The 17028-nt window shown below is 32.7% G+C and overlaps 1 protein-coding gene across 1 annotated transcript in view; it reads right to left on the bottom strand.

Moving 5' to 3' along the window:
* The window catches only part of LOC125073049 (octopamine receptor Oamb), a 146791-nt gene that overhangs the window by 36851 nt on the left and 92912 nt on the right, over nt 1-17028 (bottom strand). The window contains exon 2 of the mRNA XM_047683732.1: nt 5283-5489. Coding sequence (XP_047539688.1) covers nt 5283-5400 — 118 coding nt within the window. The 5' untranslated portion in view covers nt 5401-5489. The remainder of the gene's footprint in view (nt 1-5282; nt 5490-17028) is intronic.

Raw genomic sequence — 17028 nt, 5'->3', positions numbered from 1 at the left:
TATTGTTACAAGCAATTGCTTATACTTGAGTGAAAGAATTCAAGTTTCTGTTAATGGTATTCAATTACTATATTAAGTATGGGTCTGTACCAAAAGTTCCACAGGGGTACACTTTAGGTCCGCTCTTTTTCCTATATATATAATTATAAATGATGGACATTTTCACTGGTGATTGGGCTTTGTACAAGTCCGTATAAGTAGGTAACACTCACTCATCATGTATGTTGCCAAGCAGTAATACTTGGGATCGTTGTTTTTGATTTGGAGGTTGGGTGAGTCAGTGTAACTACAGGCACAAGGAGCAAAACATCTCAGTTTCCATGGTTTATGACACATTGGCTATAGAAGAATGACTGGAGATTTCATACGGTGTGAATATTTATAGGCAGTGGAAACCACTTACCATCATATGGCCCATTTGTCCGTCCAAAAACTAATGCCATAAAAAAAAAACAACCATAAAAATATTTTTAATATTAAAAGTATTCGTGATATTGTATTGCTTACTCATGATACTTCATTACTTTTGAAAGTTAACTGAAAAAAAACACATTGTCATTCATACAAAATTTGTTTACAACAAATAGTTATACCGTTTACCGTACCTAATGTAAAACAAATGTTTGAAGTGACGTTGCTAACAAGCCTAGAATACTCAGTGAATCGACACTAAACATGTAATAAAATCAATATAAACTCTACTAGGTAAACCTGTTGCTTTAACAAACTGTCACCTCCCATTTCACACTCTCGAGGGTAAATTAAAAGACGGATTCCGTTGTCCTTTCCCGGTACTGAAAATATCTCCGAAACAAATTTTATCTAAACCGTTTCAGCGATGTAAGCGTGAATAACAGACAGAGTTAGGTACTTTAACATTTATAATATGAGCATAGATGATGCGTGTTCACAATAATAATGATAATTTTGTTAGAAATAGTGACAAACACTGTTTAAATACGAGAAGCGTTGACAAACTTGTAACACCAAGTTTCCGTCTTCGCAAAGTAAATACATCATTCCTCAGGTACAAATTTCGTTTGCATAATAATATTCCGTCGATTCTCACATCTTAAATGTATAATTAATTTAAATCTCACCTCAAAAGTCATTAAAAGATTGTCTAGATATGATGGCCATATTTCGTACATTACATACATTAGCAGCCTGTAAATTTCCCACTGTTGGGCTAGGGCCTCCTCTCCCTTTGAGGAGAAGATATGGAGCATATTCCACCACGCTGCGGGTTGGTGGAATACACATTGCCAGAATTTGTTGAAATAAGACACATGCAGGTTTCCTCGTGATATTTTCCTTCACCGCTGAGCACGAGATGAATAATAAACACAAATTAAGCACATGAAATTCAGTGGTGCTTGCCTGAGTTTGAACCCATCGGTTAAGATACACGCGTTTTTTCTTCTTCTTCTCTTTCTTTTCCACTAAGAGTCGGTGGATAAACATTTTGGCAGAATTTCATTGGAAAAATGGGGATTTAATGATTGATGATGACTTATATAAGAAGAAACTCGAAACTCATCGTAGAACCCGAGCGAATTGTCAAAATGTAGGAAAAATAATATTTATAGGATACGTCTTTCAAAATTGCGTAGCTATTACCGTATGTCGGTTGTCAACATTTCACGCGTGAAATACGAAATGAATTACAGAAACGCACTGCACACTGGTTTCGGCGTTGATTTTCTTTGTCAAATAATTTAATAAACAGATCCATGTAATTTAATATTTGGAGAAGAACAACTGAGTTTACTTACAATGTTCTCAGTAGAATATAAATTTCAAAAAGGTGTAACACTAAATTTATTAAGACTTCATTTACTTTTTTTGTAAGCTGTAAAGCGCTTGTTTAGAAGATGCTTATTTACTCTAACTTGAAGATATTTGGATTACATGGATACTCTGGATATATATAATTGAGCTGAGATGGCCCAGTAGTTATAACGCGTGCATCTTAATTGATTGAGGGTTCAAACTCAGGCAAGCACCACTGCATATTCACGTGGTCTGCGGTGGAAGAAGACATCGCAAGGAAACCTCCATGTGTATAATTTTAATAAAATTCTGCAATATGTACCCTCAAAACGCCTTATAGCATGGAATAAACTCCAAGCCTTGTCCTCAAAAAGAGAGGCAGCCATAGACCAATATTGAGACATTAAGGCACCTTTCATAGCACCTTTTTGTCCAATGATACAAGGATATTGATCAAACTTTACTGTGCATAAATAAAAACTGAACCCTAATTACCCTATTTTGATTGTATTACAATAAATTGCTAACGATGATATCCCCTTGATCGAATCGACCACGGCGGCTATCCAAGAGCCGACTGCGCAGGATATATTCTAGTGTGTAAGTGTGTACACAAACACTTATAAAATCGAACTCCATTCAATTGAAATTAGCTAAAATCCGATAGTACAATAAGTATATAGGAATAAGCTAATAACATTTCCCAATTTTTTCTGTTTTAATTTAATTTTAATGGTCGTAGCACTTTTTTCCAGCCCAACTGATTATGTCTCACCCAATTATCATGTACATTCTACTGCCAAACAGCAATACACGGTATTATTGTGTTCCAAATTAGAGGGCGATTGAACTGGCTTAACAGGCATAAATGACGTAACATTTTATATCCCAAGGTTGGTGGCACATTGGGTGGAGGTATACTTAAAATATTAGGTAGACTTATAATCAGGACTTGAAATAAAGTAAATGACAGCAACAGATTCTGCAGCTATTCAAACTAGCCACATAACTGGTCCAATCGAATAAACCGACAAAGAAATAATTATAACAAGAGTTATATATAAAGGGGATCCTAAGCCGTGATTCAAATAAATATTCTATCACATAATCGAAAACGCTTAGTTGAATTAAAATGAATGTTACAACGATAAAGAAATCGTTCAAAGCAACAAGCCGAGGGAGAAATTTGTATTGAATGAAATAGAACGCAAAACGGCAAATCGGACGCCATTAGCGTTCCGCGGAGACATTCTTGGTTATTATTGTTTAATATCATAATGGAACGAAAAAAGTTTATTTGTAAGAGTAATCTAATTGCAATTATATTAATGTTATGTAACTGTGATGATTATTGAAATAACATTTAAAATAAATTATCCAGTATAATAAATATGAATGAAACCTATCCAAAAGCTAAATTTCTAGAATGAGCCTAAAAATAGATCTACTACTATGAACGTTTTGTTCCTTCTTATTGACTGCAAATAAAATATATTCCTAGCACATATTGAAACTTAAATTACCATAACATACTTGTAAATCGTGCTCGTATAAAGTAACGTTAGATTTAGAATTTTTTAAGCAATTAATTTATTTTGAAGGCCGGTTTCTTATAACCTTAATTATGCGAAAACCTTAGTTTTTAGTTAAACATTGTTCTTTATCTCTCTCTTTCTCCCTTTATTAAGTTTACATTCGAAAGAGACGACTTTACAATGGTTACCTTATCACTTTCGAAATAATTGTATTTAAAGCCGTGTACTGATTACAATAATTAAAGTAACAAGCTAAACTAAAAGTTATATACACTAAGTCGATACTCGATGTTAAGACTTTGACTGTTTAAATTGTATTTGATAATTTGATTACAGTTGGTTAATTTTGAACTCAAAAATTTTGATGTCTTCAAACGTATGTACAATTATGAGCTCCATGGTCTTGAGTTTAAAATAACCTCGCGGACGCTAATGAGTTGTCATGTAAACTGTGTTTACAATTCATCGAATCCTCAGCAATGAAGAAAATGAAATGAAAGAAAACGTCATGAGGAAACCTGCATTTGTTGGAAGAAGTTCTACTACATGTTGGAACAGTGATGTGGAATAATGTCCAGGCTTAAATTCTGAATCTTCGATTAAGATTCACTTGTTCTAACAAGACAGTTTTGGCCCATTTCATTTTAAAATTAGCGACATTTATCAAAGAGCAGATTACCTACATAATGTTTCATAGCTTATACGATTAGATTTTCCATCATCGTGCTGGACTTCAACCAGGTGTTGATAAGAGAATCCATCAAATTTGAACCTTTTGCAATAGAAGTATTCATTCGAAGCACAAATAGATGTAATCTACTAATGGAAAAGCGAATTCAACTCGTAAAATGAAAACGCCTACACTCCCTTTGAAGTGCAGTTGTTCCCATTGGTTAGGGATTTTATCATTGGCATACGCTTTTTTTGTGGTATGAAGTCAATTAAGTGTGCGTTTATTTTGTCATTTCTTAGTTTTTCAATCATACACACATGTTATTTTATAAAGCGTACTCATAATATACAATCGAAAAATGCTTAATTTTTTAATAAAATGCAGAGAAGATCATAAGAAATGCCAAAAAAGCAACAATTATACTTTCTTCATACTAATGTATAAAATGTAACTAAATTATACTTTTTTTTTTACATTACATTAGCAGCCTGTAATTTTGCTACTGCTGGGCTAAGGCCTACTCTGCCTTTGAGGAGAAGGTTAGGAGCATATTCCACCACGCTGCTCCAATACGGGTTGGTGGAATACAAATGTGGCAGAATTTCGTTGAAATTAGCCACATGCAGGTTTCCTAAAGCCTAACAATGGGCATAGAATTACGTGATATCGAAAGTTTTATTTCCTTATTTTCTTTTATGAATCTATTAAATTCCATAAAGATTAAATTTTTTATATTTTAGATCCTCCAGTATCGATATCCCGAAAACTAATCGCGACATCGAATAGTTTTATTCTTACTTTTCTTGTTATATTGTTTAGATCTAAATATAATAACTTCGCCTTAAAATCGTGACGCCGGAAGAACCGTAGTCTTACCACAAATATATGAAAATTTTTGACTAACCAAAGCGGACCACTATGAGATATAGCGCGTCTGGAAGAAGGTTTTAGTATTTAATATTATTTCGTAAGTAGCTGCGCTTAGCAATTTCACCCGCAAAATTAACACTATTGGTGTGACGATTTCTATTCTTCCTATTCTTGTGTTAAATTAAATAAATGTTTACAAAAAGCGACCGCCCCGGCTTCACGGGTCGAATTTATAAATAAAGAAAACTATATGATAAAAATATTGTTCATACCGTACAAGTATAGCACTCATTACTAATGTACATAGGTTTCTAAGGATTCATTTAATTTGGCTCTCTAGTGCCTTAGTTTATCTGTGTAAGAAAAAACAAATTTTATCTCTTTATTAGTATAGATTTATTCGGTTCAAGGCTAAAATGTTTTGGGTTTACCTGCGATGACCAGTACGTCGATGAGCGCTAGCACGGCGAGACTGGCGACGCTGGTCGGCTCGTCCCAGCGCACCTCTTCGAGCAGCGCCGCGCACGCTGTGACATTTAGCGAGCGCATGTTACGCGCAACGCACGTAACAGCGCGCGCGTTGCGCGGCGCATCGCCCGTTTGCGTTTATGGTGCGCGCATTAAGACGAATTCAGTTCCTGTAAAGGAAAATTTATTCATATATATTTGGATAAAATATTTAATAATCATTTATAAGAATTATTAAAATTAAATGCCTAAAATTGAATATAATTTGTTAAGTTGAATGAATCGTACGAATTCAATATACTGTTGTCTAACGTTATCTTCTAACGTTGTAACGAAAGTAATAAAAGATCAAAACTCATATAATAATATAATAAGGATATTATTTATTTATTTATTTAAATGCTTTATTGACCACCATAAAGTTAATGGGACAAAAGGCGGAATTAAAAGTTAATTAACAATGTATAACAATATATGCACATACTTATATAATACTACATAAAAAAACATATACATACATATCCATATAGTATCCATACATTATCTACAAAAAGGATATTAAAACATTAAAAAATACACAGATATAAATATTTTAAATACTAATTTCTACATCGTATTAAGAAGTCACTTCTCGTGTGTTTCTGATTTTAATGCGGTTTTCATTAATAACTGATTTAAAAGGAAGGTTTATGTGTTTAATACATTAATCCTATAATATTTCGACTTTCCTAGCGGATTAAAAACATATTATTATTTTTTATCAATATAAAATTTGCGTATTAACTCACATTGCAGCCCTTTGTAGCCGGGACCGCTAGTTAAAAATCAGAAACTTTCCGTTAAAGTTTTTGGATAACCAATGAGGTAATTAATTCATTAATGCTATAATTTAATTCACTTACTGAATGAGCAGTTTGTTTTTGTTGTAATACTTAACTTAACTAGTTCACCAATATCATAAATTTACATCATAAGATGTAAATCATGACAATTATTATAAATTATGGAGGTATTAAAAATTAGCTCTATCGTGAATTTGTATTCGTTTTTTTGCTTCAATATAAAGTTTTACGCGCTCTTTCTCGTTTCATAATTTGAATCCAACAATTATTAGAGACGATCCATCCGTGTTTAGTATTTATATAATAAAAATAGAAGTACTATACAGGGTGACTTAAAGATGGGTGCAAAGCTTTAAGGAGAAGCTAGTATAGGCAACTCAAAACTATTTAGGCTAAGGTTGTCATAGACAAAGTCTGCCTATTTTTTTTTTAGCAAGATTTGAAGATTTATTTAAAAAGACCCAAAAATCTGCACTCTTTTTAAAATAGCTAGTTAGCTAATAGCACCCGTATATACCCGTACAGAAATGGTTTTTATAGAATTTCATAAGTCTGTATTTAAAAACTTTTCTTTCTTAGTCAGTTCGGTGTCTCCCTCGGGTCTTTAATTAAGCAACAATAGACAAGACAGTAGCGGACTCAGTAACTAGAAATGGTTTGTTTGACTCAGCTTAAAGAAATAAAGTAAAGTGGATAAAATCAAAATCAAAATATACTTTATTCAAGTAGGCTTTTACAAGCACTTTTGAAACGTCATTTAACAAACTATTTAAAGTGAAGCTACCACAGGTTCGGAATGTAGATTCTACCGAGAAGAACCGGCAAGAAACTCAGTAGTTACTATTTTTCAACATCTAAAAATACAGTCATGTTAGTTAAATATTATATATGTATGTTATGTTTCCTGTCTGGAAAACAACAAGCATTAACTCCACGCTTTAAATTAATCGAGCTACATTTGTCGTTAAGTTGTATCCAAATCGGGTCTTATAACAATACTCAGTATGATAATTCAACTTTGTAACACTGGTTACAAAAGGAAGTTGGAATGAATATTTTATTTGTTGTTTGAAGTTAATTGTAAGCAAATTAGTTTCAATGTATTATTTACATATTATCCGTTAAAGCTATCTCTGGTTTTGCATATGATAATACCCTTAATCATATATTATCATTTTTTTAGCAAATGGGAACTTAGATTTTATTTATTTTGTGCTTGTAGTTATACTGGCTCACTCCGCCCTTAAACCGGAACACGGCGGTAGAATATCTGATGAGTAGGTGGTACCAATCCAGACGGGCTTGCGCAAAGCCTTACCATGAAGTAAAATCAAATCAAAATATACTTTATTCAAGAAAGCTTTTACTAACACCTTTAAATAATTATTTGAATGTAATAAAACCGTCATTCAATACAATTAAATTTAATTAAAAAAACTACCTCTACCACCGGTTCGGAATGTTGACTGGACCGAGATGAACCGGCAAGAAACTCAGTTACTCTAGTTAGTTAAGTTACTCTTTTTCGACAATTAGTTTTATAAGAAAATAATGCAATAGTTTCATTATTACGTATCCCGTATGGATATAATCATCATCAGTCCACATTCGACCACTGCTAGACATAGGCCTCTCCAAATGGATATCAACGAACACTAATTCTACACTTTTTTATCACCTTCATCGAATACATAATCCTTTATCGAGTAATACGCCTTATTAATTAAAGTTTGATTTTTTTGACAGACAACAAAACTATCTCTTAAACAGATCAGAGGAAAATACTTGTAGAATATTTTATCACGCTTAACGCAATCCGTGATTGTTCAACCGAGTTAGTGACCACGTGACATATCTGCGGATGAAGACGAAGATCGTTCAGAAGCATACTATAAGCGTCTAATTATATTCTCTTAGAACTCGCTTTTTATTAAAAATGTTACGTTTTAATAATAGTAATACGTTCGAAGGCATCGAATATTATTACGATAGTTAAGGTAACTATAGATTTTAAAGTATGTACCTTAACCGAATGTCGCTTTGAAGATTTCCATCTGTATAGAAAAACCCTTTATAATAATATATAAAGATATACTTCAAAATATATAATCCAAAATCGTTACAACTGTAACGTACGTATCTATTATTTACTCTTGGTTTTGATAACTAGTTATCGCCCGCAGCTTTACTCTCGTTTAAGGTGTTGGATGTTAGCTTATAGGCAGTGAAAGAGCAACAAACAAACAGACAGACAGCTACTCGCGTTTATAATATTATTACTAGCTGCACCTATGCCTTCGTGCGTTTGAAATTAACAAAAAAGTGATTTTTCAGTTCGCAGATTTTACTATAACTTAATAACTCTGTATTAGGCAGCTTTTGTGATATTAAGTCGTTGGTGGAAGGCACCCGACGTGACGCCGGAGTGGTGCACGCGAGGGCTGCAAGCAGTGGTTGGACATTGCAGCGTGACTTTATTATTACTTTATAAAATAAAAGTAGCCTAATTTACTCTTTATCACATCAGCTATCTGCCAGTGAAAGTTCTGTCAAAATCGGTTCAGCCGTTAAACAGACAGACAGACCGACAAAAATTATAAAAAATTTTATTTTGGTATATGTACCGTGTATACATACATGTGCATTTAGTAATAAGTAGTTATTTTAATATTACAAACAGACACTCCAATTTTATTATATGTATATATATACGTACAGTACAAATATATACAGTACAAGTAATACTGATTCCTCATTATTTCTATTCTTAGTATTTCCGAGAATCCTGTCTACATTATTGGATTCCGTTCGATGCTATAAACGGTATCAGCTAATTTTTTAACTTAATTACCATAACATCTGATCATTATTTTTTTATAATATTGTTGTAAAATTTTCACTATTGAATTCTCATCTCATCAAAATCTGATTTAAAAAGAGACAATTTTTCCACTAATAACTGTGAAATTGTTAGTAACTATTAGTAGTGTAAACAAGCATAATATCAAAATCTAAATATTCTTAATTAAACTGGGCTCTTATAAGCAATTTTGAATCTATGCAGTTAAATTAAATATGAAGGTACCGTCGATTTGAAATATAATTTTTAATAAAATTATTCCGTTAACATATGTTAAGAAATGCAATAGTTACTCTTCTAGATAGTTATATTTTAATTAAAGACAATTAAATTATTTTATCAAATCAAATCAATTTTATTCAAGTAAACTTCACAACGAAGCGTTTTTGAATCGTCGATATTAAAATACTACCACTGTGTCGGAAAGCAGCCTCCAGTGAGATCTAACATGGAAATCGAAAAATATGAACTTAGCATTTTTAAAACTGATCTTTTGTCGAGTACTAGACCTTATTTATCAAAAACTAAAGTTAAAAATGAAACACAAACATTATTACATAATATCAACTATTTTAGTAAACAAGCAGCACAAGGCTCTCAGTTCTTCAATTTATTTAGTTACTGTGTCTGGTTTACCCTCATCGATTATAAAATCTGTCACTGTGGTAACCTGGGACACGGATATATGTATAAGCCTACATTAAAGGATATCCAAGTAGAATTAATGTTTGTATAGCGATACGGCTTTTGATCCTTTAAATGACTTCATTGGAGACATCGCAAACAACTTTTTGATTCACAATTATTGTTTCTACGGTGATTCAAAACTGTTCTTATATAATTCTTCAGATGTTATGTTATCCTGGTGTCTCGCTGCTGGTAAAATTAACTCAATTTGCGACGCAAGAATAATGTTTCCGTCGTGACCTACCGCTATGTAGAAGTCAACGACATTGTGGTAGATCTGGATGGTAATGAGATGACTTGGACTTCAACAGATAACTATTGTTAAACGAAAACTGAATGATGTCGTCAAGGAAGTGACGTCACCTGTCAGACGCAGAAAAAGAAAGAGGCATCCATCTTGGGTTGTCACGGTGGTAAAAAATGTAACTGTCAGTTGTGTTCTTGATGAATTTCATAATATTTTTTGGGTATATAACTAAAAATTTAATAAGTGTTCATCAATATTAATTTTGAATGTATAAGTAAATGGTCGATTATAATACAATATCAATTGTTTTCTTTACATCTCGGATCAACTATTTCTTAGTTTTATTAGTAAATGTTCCCATTGTTTGGAAAATTAATGAGGCGCAAAATTCCTGAAATAGATTTATGGCCAGCAATCCGCGTTTAATCCTATGTATTGCTCTTACAGTATTGGTCTTGTACGAGAGCAATACGGTGATTAAAGATTGGTCCAAGTTAAGAAAAATAAGTTACAAGGAAGTTACAAATGTGAGTTAAGTAAGAGGCTTTGGGTAAGTAACACCACTCCTAATATACCGTTAAACAGAAATATTTGGTATTATTGTGATCCACTATTGGGAAGGGTCAATGAGTGTAAATTTACAATTTCTGACACAAGGGACATTACATTTTTATTCCCAAGATAATAAGGACTGAAATGGAAATCTTATTTTTTATGGCGCCAAAGAGCGTTGGTGACTTATGATTTACTCAGGTGTTCCAATTATTAGTCTGCGTACTTATTTTAAATAGAAATAAATATATATTTCGATATTCTTAAATTGAGATCTCTCGTGTCTTAGACCAAACATCATCAAGCCCATACGATCAGTCGCTAATTAACCGTCATCCTTCCCTCGATGTTTGCCTTTCTAATTGCGTTTGAAAACTTCGGCCCTTTCAGCCTTGAGCCCATAGTCGAATGTGGTCATGTACTTGGTTATTTGAATTCGGTTGACGGTTGTGTCTAGAGAATAATTAGTCTAAACTTAATTACTAGGTTACTAAATTTATTTTGGAAAAAATATACAAATTTAAATAGAAAGAATTGCATTGGTACCAAAATTATCTCGATATAATTATAAAACTTAAAAAATGTTTGAGGGATTTTTATTATTAGTAAAATGTGTAAAAAAGAAAGTTCAGTTTTTTTTTTATTTTAAAATTAGAGCAAATAATGTCATCATAGTATAATTTTATAAACTGCATGCCGATTATCAGGATATCTTTTTAATAACATCAAATTATAATATGTTCATCGAGTAACATCATCTGATATAAAATTAGCAAACAGCGATCACTGTCTGCATGTACAGAACATAGAAACCATTTACTTATATCATCAGATATTCTACTGCCAACCAGCTATACTTAGTACTGTTGTGTTTCGGTTTAAAGGGTGAGTGAGAGTGTAACTATAGGTACTTAAATACAATCGATTCCATAATTAAAAATTTCGTTTTCATTAATATAACATAAATTTGAATGAAAATTTCTCAGTAAAAAACATTATCTGTGAAAATCGTAAACGTGTTTGAATGGTGTAGGTGGACCAAATACTAGCTGAATTTCTTTGTTGAATCGACACATTCCCTTGGGGAAAATGAACCTGTCCTCCTCTCACCATAGAACGTAATAAAACGCCGCGTTATATATTTTTTCTTTTCTTGATACGTATACAATATTAAAAAACCTACGACTGTTCGACGTATAAGAAACTGTTTATGTTGTTGCGTTTACGTAATTAACTCCTGTGAATATTATATTTGTATGTATATTTTTTATTCATTGTTATTATTTAATAAAGTGTATTTTATATTATATATAAATGTATAAAATATTATATCAGTGTTTCATTAAATAAAAAGACTGTTTCTATGACGATAAAAATACTTTTTTTATTTTCTAGAAATAAAACCGAATACATTTTAGATATAAAATAAAACACTTTGTGGTTTCATGTTTCATGAAAAAGTATTTTACCAGTGATAAATATTTATAGCTTCGTGTTCTTCTTTTAAATGTACAATCACTGGTGACGGAGAGAGAAATCAGTATTTAACCAAACACCTGCTACACAATGCTTATAAATAAGACCATTATAGTTTAGTTGTGCAGGATAACGATTACCAATAGGTTTTTGAATTTCAAATGTAATTCGCTTTCCAACTTGGATTTAAACTTGGAACATCTCTTTTATTTTCTCCCAAGTTGCACTCAAACACGATTGAATTCAGTGCGGAGTGGAAGTAAATAAAAATGTGAAAAGAAGGTCAATAGAAAAAATAGGTAATGTTAAATAGCAAATCCTTTGTGGATTCGACTCTAGGCTATTAATAAAACGCTCTTTGAAAAATATTTTTACGTCCGTCGAGGATTCTTTGTAGACAATTTATGTTTTTTGTTTTTTTTTTATCATTCGTTTGTTTAATTTAAATATTAAACAAACGGATGACAAAGTACAGAAATAAGAGATTTTATATTTAAATATTCTTTATTCTAGTGAATCATAACGAGAGGATTATATTTAATATAGATACTTCAAGAATGTCATTAGTCACTTTTTACACGTCGGCCAATCTCGTGGAAGACCCGTCAACTACGCAGAACATGTTCTAGTGCACAGGTGTGTGCTCAAACACAGGCACACTATACTCTCATAATCTGATGGAAATCAGACACAACCGGAAAGAGTTCAGGCTCAGGATTAACGGCTTTATGTGCGTTCCGAGGCATGGCAGTGTACACTTCCACTTTCCAGACTTCACTGTTACTGAGAATGATTCTTCAGACAAACCAAATTTTTATCGGTCCGACCTTAGTTTTGCACTCAGAACCGATATCTTGATATATTCATGCCACTGGAGCAATTAGGAATTTCGTATGAGTAAATATTTGAGAAATTATACCAAATAGTTCAATGAGACATTGACATTTTGGTTTATATTTTTAAGATATTCTATTTGAAATACAAAACTCTATACACACTGTTGACATATTATTTGGTCGATAAACGAGATATTACTACAAATCCTTCAACACTGTAAATGACCCCTCGAATTACATAAAATTGCTTCCAAATAGTTTCATAATGAAATAGTACCCAATGTCCCACTTGTTCTAAGACATAAGGATAAATTTCCTGATCTCGAATTTAGCAGGGTGATAAGATATACTTATATGGGCTACGAATACGAGGTTCGGCCCTTAATGTTAGTAAGTTGCGGCACTTAAGTGAGGTGTTCTTCGTCTTTGATATATGCGCGCCATTAGTTTATCTGAACCTACCCGAGGTGATCAATGTGTCCAAAATGGAAGATTGTTTTGTTAACCGTGTAACCTATAAATTGCATTAGATGATAAAAGGACGAGGGATAAAAGGAGCCAGATTGAATTATCCTATATTGTACCTAAAAGCAAAAAGCGTAAATAAACTGATAAAACAAAAGAAAAACTTCTCGCGGATAAACATTAGATTTCCCGCAATCCGCTTTGTAACTCGCCCACGACACGTGGGACTACAACGGAGAGAAATGGCATAATGATATTTATAAAATAAACGGTTCATGACGTTACCACGGTCTGGCATATATAAATTATGAAAGACACAAATCGTAAATTAGTCACGAAAATCGAAACGATAATCACTAGCGAGGTCAATCCCAATGATCAACTACGCTAGATTGTCAATTACTGGGACAAAAGAACGATCGTAGTTCTAATAGTTCATTGAATTGCTGAATGTCCTCAGCTGGTACGTTATTTTGCATAAAATATTTATAAATATCGATTTATAGACTGGGTATTGTATTAACACATCTACGTGAGATATCGGCTGTAACCGCATTCCATTTTCGTTAAGGGTTTATAAATAAATACGAGACCTACTAATCTTTTAATTACGAAAGCGTTGTTTCCACGTGCGCCTTTAATTTCTGAGAGTACCTCTACATTATTAATCGTGTAGGTTTTCTACATCTGTCTGTATAATGTCAGGGTGAGTACGAATCCGAGACTACGTATAAATAACGGAAAATCTAAAACAAGATCTATTCTCTAATGGTTATGGTTGCTTTTTAAACGCAGTGCAAAATTTATTGTATTTTATTATTTAGATACGACACTGTAAATAGAAGTGTGTGGTGAAAAACGTGTGTATCCCAACCGACCAATTAAACGTCGATTTTAACACATTACATGTGTGACAAAATAGCTTAGTAAAGTTTTGTATAACCATGACTTTAATAAATAAAAAGAAAAAATCCGTATAACAAAAATGAGTTTAATCTTCCTATGTACTTAAGATGTTATGCTCTTGAGCCTGTTACAAAGATCCACTTACATTTGACACAAATACAAAATATTGGTATTTCAATATAGAGCTGGATATAAGTTGTACTGGCTGGGTTACTGATCATATATTGGTTGATGAACTTTTCATTTGAAGATACTCGGACGCTGGTTATTTCTTCTCTGTAAAATCTACATTCCTAACCGGTGGTAGCTTTACTTTAAATAGTTTGTTAAATGACGATTCAAAAGTGCTTGTAAAAGCCTACTTGAATAAAGTTTATTTTGATTTGATTATTCCATGCCTAGGCTGTAAGCATAAGAAGTGAAGAAGCTGAACGTATACTCCTGGCATTTATTTGGCTGATGGTAAAAGAGTGATCAACCTACAGGAGGTCGACAAGCTCTTTTCTATCGAAGCAAATTGGTATTATTTAGTATATGTATCATCAAATATTTGATGAGGCGCCTAGTGCAAACATATTTGGCCCGATTCAGCGATGCAACATACGACATACACGACCCATATTTTATAGCATGAGATGATGAATTCCATTTAATAAGATTATTCGCTTCAAACGTAAGAGGTAATAGCTACTCTTCGGTCGGATTCCATGTAATCTGTTTACCGAGATATAATAAATTGTTATTAGCGACCATAAATGAACTGCATTTATTAGATATTCCTTTACATCTGCAAACAGAAAACACAAATATTTATTGGAATTAATATTTTCCTCGAAACGTTATAAAATTGTTTTTTTTTTGTTAAAGAATGTTTTAAAAATATGATAAATTAATATAGCAACCATTAAAAATATTGATACTCGTATAGATTGTGTGTTTTCAATTAAACAAACATTCAATTTATTAATGACTAGCGAGCAGCCCTGATTTCCACGAATATGATAATATTAACATTTCAAATTGGTTAGGAGTACTCCTAACAAGAGTATGTACTCTTGACCAGTTTCTGCTACGGTGATACCCATTCTTAACGGATACTAGTCAACTGCATTACCAATTTCTCCAGCCTCGTCATCCAGCAGAACGGCAAATTCGACACGACCGAGATTAGTTCAACCAAAACCTTTACATGCCTTCGTAGACACGATACGGCACTTTTAGCCGAGTTGGCTCAACCATTTCGCGATCCTACTTTGCCTGACTACTGGACTATAACGGTATAGAAGGAAACTACAGTCCGCTGTAAAATACCCCTGCTGAACATCACCGACAAGACCCCTCACAATGTAACACTTGTGTAACTTCACGAAGCAAGCTCTGGTCATTCCCAGCATATACATGTGACCTAAGCCGCTTACGGACGAACTCGATCACCGAGACAGTTATTCCAAGTAAAACTTATAGTGTTATGGAATTTTATTTTTAAGAGTTTGAAGAGAACAATTTCACCGTATCTTTTCATAAAACCAAATATTTTATAAACGTATATTATTTACATAAAATATAGCACAGATTATATACATACCTGATCAAGAAATATGCAACTTTATAATTGGTTACTTCAGTAACTGACTCATCATTATATATTTGGTAAATCACTTCTCAAGGAGATTATTTAAGGCTTATTTCACAACGCTGTTCTGTAAGCAGTTTCCAACTAAACAATATTTAGTAGTTTTGATATTATAACGTAGGTATATGAATATTGTACAGTGGTATATGAATAGAGTAACTATGAATTGAGTTCCTCGGCTTGACTTGATGAGGATCTAATATGTTGCGCCTATAATTACAATCTCTCGCTAACTCTTCAAACTAGAACAAAGCGTGATAGCGTTTTGGCCATGTCATTGATGTTTGATAGTAGAATTATTCGGTGTTAGGTACCCAAAGATACTAATAGCCTACATTATAGTCCAGTGGTTGAAACACGTGAATGTATATGTATATGTCGAATTTGTGCTGTTGTGTGCTTGAAAATTGGTGAGCAAATTAAAACTAACAACCATTGATTTATAAAAAGGCTGTAATGGGCTAGAAAATATATTGTTTCCAACTATTTTCCAGAAACGTTAAGGAAATTAGTTGGAAACAATTTATTTTCTGTTTAACCAAAATTTAATTCAGTTTGTATCGCCATTACGAGTACATCCTACGACTACATTCAGAAACTTTGATGAAACGCGGCTAACACTAACTTTGGTAATTAAAAGTAAAAGGGATAAACCGAGAACTACGCGTTCGTCGAACATTTTTGTATCTATTTCATAGTGATACTTTTTGTTTGGTTCCGTAAAAATAAATTCTTTTTTTATATCAGTTTAATTATCGTTATTACTTTTAACTAACCTTGTTTGTATCTGTTTTAACAACATAATTTGATGTTAAAACAATTGTTACTATTACTTGCAATTTCATAATTGTACTTGCATGCATTTTAAACAACCTTTTACTTTAAACAAGTGGTAGTGGTGCATTCACATGACAACATACTGTTGATAATGATAAGGCTCAGACTAATCATACCATAGAATATCTAATAGATGTAAAGAATTGATTTGAAAAGTAAGAGCGCACTTCACTAGCGGCTGGAATCGAGCTCATGGCAATAGAACCACCTCATCATACAAGACAGGACTGAAATAATATTATCTTGCGTAAATTACGAAGTCGTCAATGTGACTACAGGTACATGTAATAAAACATCTTAAGCAAGGTTAGTGGCGCATTGACGTATAAGGGATAATAATTCATTTTTATCACAATGCCAATGTTTAG

The sequence above is a fragment of the Vanessa atalanta genome, chromosome 23 (assembly GCF_905147765.1).
Source record: "Vanessa atalanta chromosome 23, ilVanAtal1.2, whole genome shotgun sequence".
NCBI lineage: Eukaryota > Metazoa > Arthropoda > Insecta > Lepidoptera > Nymphalidae > Vanessa > Vanessa atalanta.
This window is presented reverse-complemented; position numbering and strand designations above follow the sequence as displayed.